Source organism: Dendropsophus ebraccatus, chromosome 10 (genome assembly GCF_027789765.1).
Source record: "Dendropsophus ebraccatus isolate aDenEbr1 chromosome 10, aDenEbr1.pat, whole genome shotgun sequence".
Classification (NCBI taxonomy): Eukaryota; Metazoa; Chordata; class Amphibia; order Anura; family Hylidae; genus Dendropsophus; species Dendropsophus ebraccatus.
In genome coordinates, this window is record NC_091463.1 from 5,822,360 (window position 1) to 5,840,620 (window position 18,261).

Consider the following 18,261-nt stretch of genomic DNA (forward strand, 5'->3'; position numbering starts at 1 on the left):
TTTCTCTCTCTCCCCCTCCTCCCCCTCCCTTCTGAGACAGCTGATGTAAACAAGTCCCCGGCAGGCTGTATCTGCAACATTGTAGCTTCTTTCACACAATCACAGTGAGTTCATCAGCAACTTGACCTCAAAATAACCCTCCCAGCATTACAAAGAAGCTACGATGTTGCAGATACAGCCAGGCAGGGGCTTGTATACATAAGCTTTCTCAGAAGGGAGGGGGAAGGAGGGGGTGACATAGAGAGAACCTCACACACAGGTTTTTGTTTCTTCAACAGAAAGCAGCAGCTGAGAACAGGGGGAAGGAGACTGAATAGATAACAACAAGTATGGAAGGAATTGTTAGTCTCACCATGGGCAGCAACATATCAGAAGCTATGTGTGAGTGGAGTACCCTTTCATCTCGGGCACATGGGATGTTTCTTGTACATGGATGTGTATATGGAGAGCAGGGGATGACTGTAGGGGTACTATTACACGGGCTGATGGGGGCCCAATAATAACAGTAAACGAGCGCCGATCTGCTAGATCTGCGCTCGTTTACTGGGCCTATTACACAGCCCGATAATAATTTAACAAGGGCTGCTGTTACCGATGTCCTTGCAGCCCTTGCTAAACTGGCATATATTATCTATCCCGGGTCCAGGGCTCCTCTTGCTCTGTGCTTCTCCCCGTGTCCCGCACGCTGCAGCTTCATAGCGGCCTGTCTTAGCTAACAGGCCACTCAGCCAAACACTGGCCGTGGCGGTCCCGGCCTGTGATTCGCCGAGCGGCCTGTCAGCCGGCCTGACAGGCCGCTCTGAAGCTGCAGCGCGCAGGACACGGGGAGAAGAGGAGCCCTGGACCATGGATAGGTAATGTATTTATTTTGCAAATCGTCAACCGCCGACCACGCACCGCTATTACACGTAGTGGTGCGCGGTGGATGGCCGACAATTATAGGTCAGAACCTGTATCAACGATCAGCCGATGACAACGATCATCGGCTGATCGTTGTGCTTATTACACGGAGCGATAATCGGCCGATTATCGTTCCGTGTAATAGTACCCTAGGTCGGAGTCCCCCTATATAGATCTGCTGGAGGCCTGAGGTCTGCTCCGTCTGTAGCTGTGAGAGGCCATTGTGCTCGGGGGTGAGGATTATACAATGCGGCTCCGGGGACGGGGAGAGGCTGAGGACATGCCTGGGCCGCCATTCATACTTCTTCATTGTCACATGCCTGGGAACGTGTACAGGAGGAGCCGAGTCCAGGCTTCCCTCCACTGGCCCCTGCACCGACCTCATGATGGAATGATGATCGGGCACCTGGCTCCAGGATGTTGGCACTCCCAGTATGTGGACACCTGGCTCTGGGATGATGGCACCCCCGGTATGTGGGCACCTGGCTCTGGGATTTTGGCACCCCCGGTATGTGGGCACCTGGCTCCGGGATGATGTGACCCCCGGTATGTGGGCACCTGGCTCTGGGATTTTGGCACCCCCGGTATGTGGGCACCTGGCTCCGGGATGATGTGACCCCCGGTATGTGGGCACCTGGCTCCGGGATGATGTGACCCCTGGTATGTGGGCACCTGGCTCCGGGATGATGTGACCCCTGGTATGTGGGCTCCTCGCTCCGGGATGATGTGACCCCTGGTATGTGGGCACCTGGCTCCGGGATGATGTGACCCCTGGTATGTGGGCTCCTCGCTCCGGGATGATGGCATCCCCAGTATGTGGGCACCTGGCTTTGAGATGTTGGCACACCCAGTATGTGGGCACCTGGCTCTGGGATGATGGCACCCCCAGTATGTGGGCACCTGGCTCTGGGATGATGGCACCCCTGGTATGTGGGCACCTGGCTCTGGGATGATGGCACCCCTGGTATGTGGGCTCCTCGCTCCGGGATGATGTGCTTGGCAGGGAAATTGGGTTAATCCTTATGGATTTGTAGAGCCGGTTGCTGCCATACGCTACATACTGATCCAGAGCCCCCCACTAAGCTAACGGCAAGCAACCCACGGTATATAGTGATGCTGCGGGGGACCCCCACATTGAGGGTTAACACCCTTTAGCCCTATTCTCCTTACCCGTATATCCTGGAATATTATTCCCTTAAAGGGGTTGTACAAAATTAGAAAAACACAGCTACCTTCTTACAAGAACAGCGCCACCCTTGTCCCCAGGTTGTGTCTGGTACTACAACTCTGCCCCGTTCACTTCAGTGAAACTGACCTGCAATACCACACACAACCTGAGGACAAGAACAGCACGATTTCTGGAATAGAGCGGCCATGTTTTTTTTTTTTTTACCTGGATATCCCCTTTAATCCATTACTTATAATCCTGATAATCCAGAAGTTAGTCCTATGTGTCACTCTGTTGTATCTGCAATAAGCCCCCCCCCCCCCCCCCCCCCCCCCCCCCCCCCCCCCCCCCCCCCCCCCAAGAACTTCTATTACTCCAGTCACAGCAAGAGCTGCATTTATAACTCTTCCAGCTTCCTGTCTGTCACCAAATCACCACTGCCCCCTGCTGGGTGACTCTGCTGTGATGCATTGTGGGGGATGTAATTGTTACTTTGTAGGCACTCCATCCACCACAATGCAATGCAGCAGAGTTGAGTGCGTCCTAGAAGCCGGTCTCTTCTGGTTGGATATGTCAGTATGTTTGATATTGAACATTACACTGCAGCTCTGGATGTGAGTGGAGGATGGTTTATAAGGTCTTGTGGTTTCTGTGTCTCGCAGCTTTACGTGTCGTCAGACAGCCGCTTTAATACACTGGCAGAGCTCGTGCACCACCACTCCACAGTGTCCGATGGCCTCATCACCACCTTACACTACCCAGCTCCGAAGCGCAACAAGCCCACCATCTACGGGGTGTCCCCTAACTATGACAAGTGGGAGATCGAGAGGACGGACATCACCATGAAGCACAAACTGGGCGGCGGCCAATACGGAGAAGTCTACGAGGGAGTCTGGAAGAAGTACAACCTGACCGTGGCGGTGAAGACTCTGAAGGTGAGTCACATGACTCCCTGAGGGGAATAGCACTAATCTGAGCAAGGTCCTGCTTTATGGAGAACAGGATACTGCCATCTATTGGTTGTGTCTGATATATAGCTTTTTTTTTTTTTTACATAGATTTGTAGTTTTCTTCTATTAAAAAATCTCCAGTCTTCCAGTACTTTTCAGCTGCTGTATGTCCTGCAAAAAGTGGTGTATTCTCTCCAGTCTGACACAGTGCTCTCTGCTGCCACCTCTGTCCATGTCAGGAACTGTCTAGTGCAGTAGCAAATCCCCCATAGACAACCTCTCCTGTTCTGGACAGTTCCTGACATGGACAAAGGTGGCAGCAGAGAGCACTGTGTCAGACTGGAGAGAATACACCACTTCCTGTAGAACATACATCAGCTGATAAGTACGGGTAGACTGGAGATTTTAAATAGAAGTAATTTACAAATCTTTATTAGTTTTTGAAACCAGTTGACCTTTAAGATATCTGCTTGCTGTGAGTGAACAGAAGCCCATAGTGACCTGCTCATGCCCGGAACAGTGTATCTTAGCATGTCAGTGTATCCGAGCTCTCTCATTATAAGTCATGCACCAGTGTGAGCAGGCCAGAAACACACAGTTTCCATTTGCTAACAGCAAGCAGAGATATTGAAAGTTGAAGCAAAAAGTACACTAGATATTTCTAAGGTTATGGAGTGTGATGGTGATCAGCTGATCTTGCCTAAATACTGGAGTCTTCATCTCATTTCTCCTGTTTTGCTGCTAGGAGGACACCATGGAGGTGGAGGAGTTCTTGAAAGAAGCTGCTGTGATGAAAGAAGTGAAGCATCCCAACCTGGTGCAGCTGCTGGGTATGTAACAAGCTGTGTATGCGCTGCATGGCTTCCGTCCACCTGTCCTACTCCTGAGCTGCACTCACTGCATGGCCCCCGTCCACCTGTCCTACTCCTGATCTGCACTCACTGCATGGCTCGCGTCCACCTGTCCTACTCCTGAGCTGCACTCACTGCATGGCTCCCGTCCACCTGTCCTACTCTTGATCTGCACTCACTGCATGGCTCCCGTCCACCTGTCCTACTCCTGATCTGCACGCACTGCATGGCTTCCGTCCACCTGTCCTACTCCTGAGCTGCACTCACTGCATGGCTCCCGTCCACCTGTCCTACTCCTGATCTGCACTCACTGCATGGCTTCTGTCCACCTGTCCTACTCCTGATCTGCACTCACTGCATGGCTTCTGTCCACCTGTCCTACTCCTGATCTGCACTCACTGCGTGACTCCCCTTTTTCATTCCCTCCTTCTTCAGTCTCTGCATAGAGCCTGCTCTGGTGATTTGCATTGTCTGTACAGATGTGCGGAGCCTTTTACGCAGGCCGATTATCGGCAGGATAATTGCTAAAAATGCTTTGGCGTCCAAATTTCATCCCATGTAAAAGTGACAGCGATTAGCCGAGGTCCGGAAAACACCCGATCCTCAGCTGATCGTGTGGTGAAAATGATAAACGGAAACTGACAGCAGAGAGAGGTGTATATAGGATATACTGTACATAGAGGATATATAGGATATACTGTACATAGAGGATATATAGGATATACTGTACATAGAGGATGTGTATATAGGATATACTGTACATAGAGGATATATAGGATATACTGTACATAGAGGATATATAGGATAATAGTGTACATAGAGGATATATAGCATATACTGTACATAGGGGAGGTGTATATAGGATATACTGTACATAGAGGAGGTGTATATAGGATATACTGTACATAAAGGATATTTAGGATATACTGTACATAGTGGAGGTGTATATAGGATATACTGTACATAGAGGAGGTGTATATAGGATAATACTGTACATAGAGGAGGTGTATATAGGATATACTGTACATAGAGGAGGTGTATATAGGATATACTGTACATAGAGGAGGTGTATATAGGATATACTGTACATAGAGGAGGTGTATATAGGATATACTGTACATAGGTGTATATAGGATATATGTAGAGTTGCCAAACGGCACTGTGTGGCACTGTGCGGCACAGCTTGACAAAGATCTCATTGAGTAGATTGAAACGTTGCATACTGGGTGAATAAATTTAAACCACGTTTTATTCACTATAATCTTGGAGTGCCGCCTCTTGCCTTCTTTTTTTAGGTGTATATAGGATATACTGTACATAGGTGTATATAGGATATACTGTACATAGAGGATATATAGGATATACTGTACATAGAGGATATATAGGATATACTGTACATAGAGGATATATAGGATATACTGTACATAGAGGATATATAGGATATACTGTACATAGAGGAGGTGTATATAGGATATACTGTACATAGAGGAGGTGTATATAGGATATACTGTACATAGAGGAGGTGTATATAGGATATACTGTACATAGAGGAGGTGTATATAGGATATACTGTACATAGAGGATATATAGGATATAGTGTACATAGAGGATATATAGGATATACTGTACATAGAGGAGGTGTATATAGGATATACTGTACATAGGGGAGGTGTATATAGGATATATTGTACATAGAGGAGGTGTATATAGGATATACTGTACATAAAGGATATATAGGATATACTGTACATAGAGGAGGTGTATATAGGATATACTGTACATAGAGAAGGTGTATATAGGATATACTGTACATAGAGGAGGTGTATATAGGATATACTGTACATAGAGGATATATAGGATATACTGTACATAGAGGATATATAGGATATACTGTAAACAGAGCAGGTGTATATAGGATATACTGTACATAGAGGAGGTGTATATAGGATACACTGTACATAGAGGAGGTGTATATAGGATACACTGTACATAGAGGAGGTGTATATAGGATACTGTACATAGAGGAGGTGTATATAGGATATACTGTACATAGAGGAGGTGTATATAGGATATACTGTACATAGAGGAGATGTATATAGGATATACTGTACTTAGAGGAGGTGTATATAGGATATACTGTACATAGGTGTATATAGGATATACTGTACATAGAGGAGGTGTATATAGGATATACTGTACATAGAGGATATATAGGATATACTGTACATAGAGGAGGTGTATATAGGATATACTGTATATAGAGGAGGTGTATATAGGATATACTGTACATAGAGGAGAGGTGTATATAGGATATACTGTACATAGAGGAGGTGTATATAGGATATACTGTACATAGAGGAGGTGTATATAGGATATACTGTACATAGAGGTGTATATAGGATATACTGTACATAGGTGTATATAGGATATACTGTACATAGGTGTATATAGGATATACTGTACATAGGTGTATATAGGATATACTGTACATAGGTGTATATAGGATATACTGTACATAGGTGTATATAGGATATACTGTACATAGGTGTATATAGGATATACTGTACATAGGTGTATATAGGATATACTGTACATAGAGGATATATAGGATATACTGTACATAGAGGAGGTGTATATAGGATATACTGTATATAGAGGAGGTGTATATAGGATATACTGTACATAGAGGAGGTGTATATTGGATATACTGTACATAGAGGAGAGGTGTATATAGGATATACTGTACATAGGAGAGGTGTATATAGGATATACTGTACATAGAGGAGAGGTGTATATAGGATATACTGTACATAGAGGAGAGGTGTATATAGGATATACTGTACATAGAGGAGAGGTGTATATAGGATATACTGTACATAGAGAGGTGTATATAGGATATACTGTACATAGAGGATGTGTATATAGGATATACTGTACATAGAGGAGGTGTATATAGGATATACTGTACATAGGTGTATATAGGATATACTGTACATAGGTGTATATAGGATATACTGTACATAGGTGTATATAGGATATACTGTACATAGGTGTATATAGGATATACTGTACATAGGTGTATATAGGATATACTGTACATAGGTGTATATAGGATATACTGTACATAGGTGTATATAGGATATACTGTACATAGGTGTATATAGGATATACTGTACATAGGTGTATATAGGATATACTGTACATAGGTGTATATAGGATATACTGTACATAGGTGTATATAGGATATACTGTACATAGGTGTATATAGGATATACTGTACATAGGTGTATATAGGATATACTGTACATAGGGGAGGTGTATATAGGATATACTGTACATGGAGGAGGTGTATATAGGATATAGAGGATAGTGTATACTTAAGGCCCTATTCCACGGAACGATTATAGTCCGTATTCGGCCAATATCGGCCGCTACGGACGACAATCGTCCCGTGGAATAGAGTGCAACGATCAGCCGACATCGTTCATGTCGGCTGATCGTTGCAGTCGCTTGTTTTTCAACATGTTGAAAAACAAGCGACTGATATAGCAGCGATCTGCTGCCGCCGCTCCGTTGAATAGGAGCATCGGCAGCAGACGCTGCTGTATCCTATGGGCTGCCCAGACGATCAGCGATCACCCGAGCAAAGACCCCCGCCGCCCCTCCCGCACTCACCCGCTCACTGCAGCCGCGTTGGATAGCGGCGGCAGCGAGTGGGGAACGAGGAGCAAACGAGCGCTGAGAGCGCTCGTTTGCTCCTCTAGACGGTCCGTGGAATAGGCCCTTAAGGGTCCTATTCCATGGAGCGAATCAGCCAAATCGGGCCATGGAATAGAGACAACGATCAGCTGGTAATCGTGTCATCGGCTGATCGTTTATTTGGGTTCAAACCTAAAGTCGGGGGGCACCCACCATGCATTGCTGCGTGGAAAAGCGATGCACGGCGGGCGACCGACGATTCCACAAGCACCATACTTTACCTAAGCATGTTGCAGGGCTTCTCCTGCGCTCCTTATCTCCCGATCCCGCTCACAGCTGCAGCTTCGGTGCAGCCTGTCTTAGCTGACACACCGCTCAGCCAATCACTGGCCAGGACCGCACCGAAGCTGCTGCTGTGCGCGGGACCAGGAGGAAGAAGCAGCGTAGGAGAAGACCTGCAACATGGTTAGGTAAAGTATGGTTTACAAGGACATCGGTAACTATGTCCCTGCAGCCGACGCTAAACGGTTATCGGGCCGTGTAACAGGCCCAGTAAACGAGCGCCGATCTAGCAGATCGGCGCTCATTTACATTATTGATCGGGCCCCCATCAGCCCGTGGAATAGGACCCTTAGAGTGTGAATACAATCCGGTTTCATAAGAGTCTATGGAGAGTTGGTGTCCTCCATTACCTGGCTCTATCTCGGGTTTTTCAGGCGGTGTCAGGAGTGAGGCCCAGTGTGATCAGTGACTTCTCTGATATCACGTTATCCCTAATGTCAGGAACACTTTAAAGACTGTCTAACCCTCTGTGCTTCTTGTCTCTCATATAGGGGTGTGCACGCGGGAGCCCCCGTTCTATATCATCACAGAGTTTATGACCTACGGGAACCTGTTGGACTACCTTAGAGAGTGCAACCGGGAGGAGGTGACGGCCGTGGTGCTCCTTCACATGGCCACGCAGATCTCATCAGCCATGGAGTACCTAGAGAAGAAGAACTTCATTCACAGGTCTGTGCGGCAGAGATGCAGTCACTACCTGTCATTATAATAACGGGGATTGTGGCGGTCGAGGCTGCTGATCCTAAGAGCCTTGTGTTATGGTTACAGATCCCCAGCAGAGCGCTATGTTAATAGCCGCAATTCTCCCCAATCATTAGATTTTTTTCTTTGCCCGACCCCCTGAATTAGGTGGGAGCCGCCAACAATCTAAGGAGTATGGGGGTCTCCCCATCCCCCAAGTCCTGCTGCCTGGACAGCCAAATCTTCAGTCTAGGGAGAGAAGGATCAGTCCTTTCCTTCTAAGGAAGATGAGCCCCAGTTAGAGGAGCCAACAAAGGAGTCTGGCAGCGGCTTTTTTTTTACGTTTCAGAACACATGCATGGTAAGCCGAACCAAATGTTAAAGGAGTTCTCCATGGGAAAGCTTTTTTTTTTTTTTTTTTCAAATTAACTGGTGTCAGAAAGTTTTGTAATTTACTTCTATTTAAAAATCTCCAGTTTTCCAGTACTTCTCAGCTGCTGCATGTCCTGCGGGAAGTGGTGTATTCTCTCCAGTCGGACAGAGGTGGCAGCAGAGAGCACTGTGTCAATGTCAGGAACTGTCCAGAGTAGCAGCAACACCCCATAGAAAACCTCTCCTGCTCTGGACAGTTCCTGACATGGACAGAGGTGACAGCAGAGAGCACTGTGTCAGACGGGAGAGAATACACCACTTCCTGCAGAACATACAGCAGCTGATAACTACTGGAGGTTTTTATATAGTGGTAATTAGATCCACTTAAAGCAGCACCATCAGCAGGTTCTCCCCAGTGAAGCTGCTGCTAGGCCCCACAAGCTCTTTACCTTCTGACTTTATCGCTGTTAAAATTCTTTTCTTCCCCGCCGCATTCTGTAGATATTCCCGAATTGTCCCTATGCTAATTGGGGGCATAGGAGCCTTTGGGGCGTTGCCCGTCGTCCCGAAGCACCCATTTGTTCCGCCCAGCCCGCCCCCTCCTGTCCCTAGCATTAGGCGTATTCATACAGCATAGAGGCCTCTATTTACCGCTCCTGTGCAGGGAAGCAGCCCCTCACAGCGATAACCATAGACAGTACAGAGCTTGGGGGGCATATCGGCAGCTTCACTGGGCAGAACCTGCTGATGGTGCCGCTTTAACTTTCTGACACCAGTTGATTGAAAGAAAAACATATCCACCAGGGTACCCCTTTAATGTGTATGGGAGGATTGAGATGAACAATGAACAGATTTAGGACAGTCTCCACCATGATATCCATATACCCCACCCTGGAGGGCCACCCCATTTACCACAGCCTGTCACGTTATATTAGAGGATACCCCCTCAGCCGCTGCTTAATAGTTTTGTGTCGCTCCTAAGTGACGGCCTCTTATACCCTGAGCTCAGATTACAGGCGTTTGCCTCCATTAGGCCTCTGGCTGGGATACCCCATCACTCCTGACTGCCTGGACCCCCGCTGCTTAGCAGATTTTCCCTGCACGCTGCTGCTGTTATATCCCCGCTGCTTACAGCCCCGCTTACTGGTTGCAGTTCCCTGCTCAGCAGATGGCTGGGGACGCTGCTCTGCAGAGAGAGGTTTTCTCTGTCACTTCATTCTGCCCCAGAGGTCTGCCCTCCATCATTACATATACACATCACTCACTGAAATGGGCACTCTTCTATATTTCTATGATGGGAGGAGCTACAGCTTTAATGTAGAGAGTATCAGCAGCTTTACTCCTCTGGGTGACAACCCTGCATAGTGCTGCCCTGTTGATTGTCACCCCTCCTGTTGCTGCTCAATTGGTTGTCACCCCTCCTGGGGCTGCCCAGCTGGTTGTCACCCCTCCTGGGGCTGCCCAGCTGGTTGTCACCCCTCCTGGGGCTGCCCAGCTGGTTGTCACCCCTCCTGGGGCTGCCCTGCTTGTTGCCATCCCTCATGGCGCCGCCTTGCTCATTGTAACCCCTCCAGGTGGGGCACTATTGGTTGTTACACATCTGGTGCTGTACTGTTGGTTGTCACCTCTCCTGGTGCTGTCCTGTTGGTTGTCACCCATCTGGTGCTGCCCTGTTGGTTTTCACCCATCTGGTGCTGCCCTGCTGGTAGTCACACACACACATCCCTCCCCCATCTCACGTCTCACATTTTGGGCTGTTATTGGGGATTAGTATGGATTCCGCCTCCATAGTATTTTCGTTCAGTCTCGGACGTTTCTTAGCGGACGGTGTGGAGTCCATTAGAAGTGAGCGGCCGAGGATTAGGCAGAATAAAGTGGGTTTTGTCAGTTTTTCTGAGGGTTGTTATTACGCTGACAGGGCGCTGCCGCCGCTCCCCGAGCTGTCGCTATTACCGCTTATCAGCTTCTGCGCTCAAACACTTTACCTTGTTGATTTGTGAGAACAACCGGGAGAGCTGGCATCAGGGAGAGCTGGCACACAGCGGGCAGCAGGGACCGCCACCTCACATTTCATCTCAGTTTTTAGGGAAATTGAAGATTTATTAAATGTCAGCGCCGCCGCCTGAAAGTTCTCCATTGTTTTTTTTAATGCCGATGTTGTTGTAACTCGGAGATTGTATCATTACGGGGGGGGGGGGGGAATTAACCTGTCAACAAGGGGTTAATCATGAGGGGTAGCGGCGGCGGCTGTTTAACCGGCCGGGGCAGCCGAGTAAGTGCTGGGGTGTGAGTGCTCCATCGGCTGGGCTACAGGAAAGCTGGATGATGGGGAGCTGTGGGGGGGGGGGGGGGGGGCTATAGGAAAGCTGGGTGATGGGGAGCTGTGGGGGGGGGTACAGGAAAGCTGGGTGATGGGGAGCTGGGGGGGGGGCTACAGAAAAGCTGGGTGATGAGGAGCTGTGGGGGGGCTACATGAAAGCTGGGTGATGAGGAGCTGTGGGGGGGCTACAGGAAAGCTGGATGATGGGGAGCTGTGGGGGGGGGCTACAGGAAAGCTGGATGATGGGGAGCTGTGGGGGGGGGCTACAGGAAAGCTGGATGATGGGGAGCTGTGGGGGGGGGGCTATAGGAAAGTTGGGTGATGGGGAGCTTTGGGGGGGGTACAGGAAAGCTGGGTGATGGGGAGCTGTGGGGGGGGGGGGCTACAGGAAAGCTGGATGATGGGGAGCTGTGGGGGGGGGCCTTAGGAAAGTTGGGTGATGGGGAGCTGTGGGGGGGGCTACAGAAAAGCTGGGTGATGAGGAGCTGTGGGGGGGCTACAGGAAAGCTGGGTGATGGGGAGCTGTGGGGGGGCTACAGGAAAGCTGGGTGATGGGGAGCTGTGGGGGGGGGCTATAGGAAAGCTGGGTGATGAGGAGCTGTGGGGGGGCTACAGGAAAGCTGGGTGATGGGGAGCTGTGGGGGGGGGCGCTACAGGAAAGCTGGGTGATGGGGAGCTTTGGGGGGGGGCTACAGGAAAGCTGGGTGATGGGGAGCTTTGGGGGGGGGCTACAGGAAAGCTGGGTGATGGGGAGCTTTGGGGGGGGGCTACAGGAAAGCTGGGTGATGGGGAGCTGTAGTGGGGCTACAGGAAAGCTGTATGTACAGTGTCCTGTTCTTGGGGGCTGCCCCCCTCTCATCGTAGCCTGATCCTGTGTAGTGATTCTCTGTGGACTTTCCTGGCTGTGCCCACCTATAACGATCTCCCCTAATTGTAGCCCAGTCCTGTGTAGCGATGCTCTGCTTCTTTTCCTGGCTGTGCCCCACTTCTATAGTGATTCCCCCTCATCATAGCCCGGTCCTGTGTAGCGATGCTCTGCAGTCCTTCCTAGCTGTGCCCCCTTCTATAGTGATCCTACTCATTGTAGCCCTGTGCTGTGTAGCGATGCTCTGTGGCTCTTCCTGGCGGTGCCCCCCTGATTAGTGATTCCCCCCTCCTCATAATCCGGTCCTGTGTAGCGATGCTCTGCAGCTCTTCCTGGCTGTGATCCCCTCCCTCTCCTCAAAGTCTGGCCCTGGTTAGTGATGCTTTGTGGCTTTTCCTGGCTGTGCCCCCCTGTATAGTGATCCTCCCTATTCATAGCCGGTCCTGTGTAGCGATGCTCTGTGTCTCTTCCTGGCCTGGCGGTGCCCCCCTGTATAGTGATCCTCCCTATTCATAGCCCGGTCCTGTGTAGCGATGCTCTGCCGCTCTTCCTGTCTGTGCCCCCCTGTATAGTGATCCCCCTTATTGTAGCCCGGTCCTGTGTAGCGATGCTCTGCCGCTCTTCCTGGCAGTGCCCCCCTGTATAGTGATCCCCCCTCCTCATAGTCTGGTCCTGTGTAGCGATGCTCTGTGGCTCTTCCTGGCCTGGCGGTGCCCCCCTGTATAGTGATCCTCCCTATTCATAGCCCAGTACTGTGTAGCGATGCTCTGCCGCTCTTCCTGGCCTGGCGGTGCCCCCCTGTATAGTGATCCCCCCCCCATTACCCGGTCCTGTGTAGCAATGCTCTGTGGCTCTTCCTGGCTGTGCCCCCCTGTATAGTGATCCACCCTCCTCATAGTCCGGTCCTGTGTAGCGATGCTCTGCAGCTCTTCATGGCGGTGCCCCCCTGTATAGTGATCCCCCCTCCTCATAGTCCGGTCCTGTGTAGCGATGCTCTGCGGCTCTTCCTGGCTGTGCCCCCCTCTTTAGTGATCCCATTTATTGTAGCCCTGTGCTGTGTAGCGATGCTCTGTGGCTCTTCCTGGCTGTGCCCCCCTGTATAGTGATCCCCCCCCTCCTCATAGTCCGGTCCTGTGTAGCGATGCTCTGCGGCTCTTCTGGCAGTGCCCCCCTGTATAGTGATCCCCCCCCTCCTCATAGTACGGTCCTGTGTAGCAATGCTCTGCGGCTGTTTTTGGCTGTGCCCCCCCCTGTATAGTGATCCCCCCTCATTGCCCGATCCTGTGTAGCGATACTCTGTGGCTCTTCCTGGCGGTGCCCCCCTGTATAGTGATCCCCCCCTCCTCATAGCCCAGCCCTGTGAAGCAATGCTCTGCAGCTCTTCCTGGCTGTGCCCCCCTTTATAATGATCCCCCTTATTGTAGCCCTGTGCTGTGTAGCAATGCTCTGTGGCTTTTCCGGGCTGTGCTCCCCTGTATAGTGATCTCCCCCTCCTCTTTGCCCGGTCCTGTGTAGCAATGCTCTGTGGCTCTTCCTGGCTGTGCCCCCCTGTATAGTGATCCCCCCTCATTGCCCGATGCTGTGAAGCGATGCTATGCAGCTCTTCCTGGCTGTGCTCCCCTGTATAGTGATCCCCCTCATTGCCCGGTGCTGTGTAGCGATGCTCTGCAGCTCTTCCTGGCTGTGCCCCCCTCTATAGTGATCCCCCTTATTGTAGCCCGGTGCTGTCTAGCGATGCTCTGCGGCTCTTCATGGTTGGTGCCCCCCTGTATAGTGATCCCCCCTTCCTCATTGCCCGGTGCTGTGTAGCAATGCTCTGTGGCTCTTCCTGGCTGTGCCCCCCTGTATAGTGATCCCCCCTCCTTATAGCCTGGTCCTGTGTCGCGATGCTCTGCGGCACTTTACTTGTCCATTGTCTGTGTCTCTGGCGTCCCCTCAGACGTGTGCCGTGAAGCTGCACTTGGTGACCTTTTGCTGGTGACAATTAGCCGCCATCCGGCACATTCTCTGCATTGGGATTACAGCTCCTAGCAATGTAATGAGAGGACGCCCCCACCCCGGCCCTGGTGAGACGGCACTTATAGCAGCGGGAGCCCACAATGGCCGCCCTTCATCCTTGTGTGTGCCGCGTGCTGCTAATACCTGCAAATTTACAGCAATCACTTAGCTGCTAATGCCATAGAAACAACCATTCAGCACTGGGTATTTAACATGAGGGATATGATTAGGCGGAGTAGCAGAGCCGAGGAGGTTATTATGTGTGTGCCGGCTGTTAGATCGGCCATCAGTCACACAGGCCGCACGTGCCGCCTATAGATGTATAATAGCTGCTGGAGGAGGGGGCGCTGACAGGATGTACAGGCCGCTGCCAGGAGCCGCTGCGGACATGAACACTTTCCTCAGATCAGCCGCGCGGCCTGACACTAACTCATTATTCACATATTAATGTGATCGGCGTGGGGTAATCGGCGCTATAGAAGATCTATGGCCGCCCGCAGAGACGCGGCCATTGTAGTTTATTAGTAAAGCAATTTGCCCTAATCACGCTCAACACCCACTAATTCAGGGGGGCCACTGCCCCCTCCCCTATGGGAAGCTGAGATCTGTGGAGCTGTTTGATGATCAGAGACAACTGAAGCGGCTCTATACAGCATTATAGTCCTGCCAACCCCTCCCTGTATCTCTTCCCCCTCCATACCTCTGCCCCCCCCCTCCCCGTATCTCTGCCCCCCCTCCTTGTATATCTGCCCCACCATACCTCTGCCCCTCATATTTTTGCTCCCCATACCTCTGCCCCCCCATACCCGTACCTCCCCATCGTACCCCTACCTCCCCACTGTACCTCTGCCCCCCCATACCCGTACCCCCCTACCGTACTTCTGCTCCCTGTACCTCTGCCCACCCATACCTCCCCGCCGTAGCTCTGTTCCCCGTACCTCTGTCCCCCCGTACCCCCCCCCCCCCCGTACCTCTGTCCCCCTGTACCACCCCCCCCCGTACCTCTGTCCCCCCGTACCACCCCCACCCCCGTACCTCTGTCCCCCTTTACCTCTCTACCGTACCTTTGTTCCTTGTACCTCTCCCCCCCGTACCTCCCCACTGTACCTCTGTTCCCCATACCTCTGCTTCCCGGTATTTGGAATGCTACATGAGCTGCAGTCACAGGTCAATAATTAGGTTGGAGCTGAGACTATCCTAGCGCCCCCTATGTCCTCAGCTCAGTCAGGGGATTACAGCAGGTGCTGACTAGAGAACAATGCTGCACCCTAGACCCATAGTGAGACGGGCACCGTAGACCCTTGCACTCATATGGGTGCCGTAGACTACCACCACGAGGCTGCAGTTGTACATTGCGTCCGTCATACAGGCACCACAGACCCCCGCAGTCATACGGCCACCACAGACCCCCGCAGTCATACAGCCACCACAGACCCCCGCAGTCATACGGGCACCACAGACCCCTGCTGTCATACGGCCACCACAGACCCCCGCAGTCATACGGCCACCACAGACCCCCGCAGTCATACGGCCACCACAGACCCCCGCAGTCATACGGCCACCACAGACCCCCGCAGTCATACGGCCACCACAGACCCCCGCAGTCATACGGCCACCACAGACCCCCGCAGTCATACGGCCACCACAGACCCCCGCAGTCATACGGGCACCACAGACCCCCTGGTTTGTTACCATTGCATCTATCTGGACAATGCTCTGTGAGCTCAGCACATGGGCAGCAGACCATTTCACTCCTTTGCTGAGCGTTTGCTGCAGTGTATCAGTGGAGGTATCACAGGTATCCCCCTGGAGGATTGGATACGACTGTAAGGCACCCCCTCCGCTGTATATTGTACATCTGTATTTGTTGTCATATTTTTCCCGTTTTACAGCCGTGCCGACAACTCCGCCGCCATAGCGATATATCAGGATTATGTGGCTGCTAAAGCGCAGCGTCTCCGCTTATTTGTCTGCACTGGTGAAACGCCTGGAGGGGGAGGGGCGGCGGTGCAGCCTCCGCAGTAAAGCGAGTGATTGGGAAGGCAAAGTTAATTGGTTAATTGTGGATTAATTAAAGGGCTCTCTGGATTACAGCCGCTCAATGACACCCAGAGCGCCAGAGCGCGCCATGTCTGCCGCTGCCACACAGAGGACGGCCATTAACCCTTCACCAGGCTCATAGGGAGTGTGGACAGACGCCATAGTAGCTGTATATATAGTAGCCGTATATATAGTAGCCGTATATATGGTAGCCGTGTATATGGTAGCCATATATATATATATATATATATATATATATATATATATATATATATATATATATGCCTCATATAGTAGGGCATAGGTTCTGCATGGACACTGACGTCTCTTCTCTCATATCCAGGGATCTCGCAGCCAGAAACTGCCTCGTTGGAGAAAACCACTTGGTAAAAGTCGCCGATTTTGGGCTCAGCCGCCTGATGACGGGTGATACGTACACGGCCCACGCCGGAGCCAAATTCCCTATCAAGTGGACTGCCCCCGAGAGCCTGGCCTATAACAAATTCTCCATCAAATCTGATGTCTGGGGTGAGTTGATTACCCCCCCCCCCCCAATCAACCTGTGCTGTTTGGAGCATTATGTCTGTGAGGAGGACCCTCATACTGCCGAATAGTGAGGGGTCCCAGGCATCTATACATGTAGTGTAGGGGTGTCCCAGGCATCTATACATGTAGTGTAGGGGTGTCCCAGGGATCTATACATGTGGTGTAAGGGTGTCCCAGGGATCTATACATGTGGTGTAAGGGTGTCCCAGGGATCTATACATGTGGTGTAGGGGGTCCCAGGGATCTATACATGTGGTGTAGGGGGTCCCAAGGATCTATACATGTGATGTAGGGAGGTCCCAGGGATCTATACATGTGGTGTAGGGGGTCCCAAGGATCTATACATGTGATGTAGGGAGGTCCCAGGGATCTATACATGTGGTGTAGGGGGGTCCCAGGGGATCTAGACATGTGGTGTAGGGGGGTCCCAGGGATCTATACATATGGTGTAGGGGGGTCCAAGGATCTATACATGTGGTGTAGGTGGGGGGTCCCAGGGGATCTATACATGTGGTGTAGGGGGTCCCAAGGATCTATACATGTGATGTAGGGAGGTCCCAGGGATCTATACATGTGGTGTAGGGGGGTCCCAGGGGATCTAGACATGTGGTGTAGGGGGGTCCCAGGGATCTATACATATGGTGTAGGGGGGTCCAAGGATCTATACATGTGGTGTAGGTGGGGGGTCCCAGGGGATCTATACATGTGGTGTAGGGGGGTCCCAGGGATCTATACATGTGGTGTAGGGGGGTCCAAGGATCTATACATGTGATGTAGGTGGGGGGTCCCAGGGGATCTAGACGTGGTGTAGGTGGGGGGTCCCAGGGGATCTAGACGTGTGTAGGGGGGTCCCAGGGGATCTAGACATGTGGTGTAGGTGGGGTCCCAGGGGATCTATACATGTGGTGTAGGGGGGGGTCCAAGGAGCTATACATGTGGTGTAGGGGGGGGTCCCAGGGGATCTATACATGTGGTGTAGGGGGGTCCAAGGAGCTATACATGTGGTGTAGGGGGGGGGTCCCAGGGGATCTAGACATGTGGTGTAGGGGGGGTCCCAGGGGATCTAGACATGTGGTGTAGGGGGGTCCCAGGGGATCTAGACATGTGGTGTAGGGGGGTCCCATGGGATCTATACATGTGGTGTAGGTGGGGTCCCAGGGGATCTATACATGTGGTGTAGGGGGGTCCAAGGAGCTATACATGTGGTGTAGGGGGGGTCCCAGGGATCTCGACAGGTGGTCTTTCGCCTCGCCTCATTTTTCTGTTATTCTGCAGCTTTTGGCGTTTTGCTCTGGGAGATCGCCACCTATGGGATGTCTCCTTACCCCGGCATCGACCTGTCCCAGGTGTACGAGCTGCTAGAAAAGGATTATCGCATGGAGCGTCCGGAGGGCTGCCCGGAGAAGGTGTATGAGCTGATGAGAGCGTGTAAGTCTCCGCATATTATACCGACGCCTGATATTCACATACAGGGATCCCCTGTAATCACAAGAAACGGGGGGCTGTGTGTCCCTACTTGACTGGAGTGA

The 18,261-nt window shown here is 51.2% G+C and overlaps 1 protein-coding gene across 3 annotated transcripts in view; it reads left to right on the forward strand.

Moving 5' to 3' along the window:
- The window catches only part of ABL1 (ABL proto-oncogene 1, non-receptor tyrosine kinase), a 98,604-nt gene that overhangs the window by 73,095 nt on the left and 7,248 nt on the right, over positions 1–18,261 (forward strand). For all 3 annotated transcript variants that reach the window (XM_069943609.1, XM_069943610.1, XM_069943608.1), the window contains 5 exons: positions 2,731–3,003; positions 3,764–3,848; positions 8,402–8,579; positions 16,530–16,714; positions 18,008–18,160. In XM_069943609.1, the coding sequence (XP_069799710.1) occupies positions 2,731–3,003; positions 3,764–3,848; positions 8,402–8,579; positions 16,530–16,714; positions 18,008–18,160 (874 nt within the window). The remainder of the gene's footprint in view (positions 1–2,730; positions 3,004–3,763; positions 3,849–8,401; positions 8,580–16,529; positions 16,715–18,007; positions 18,161–18,261) is intronic.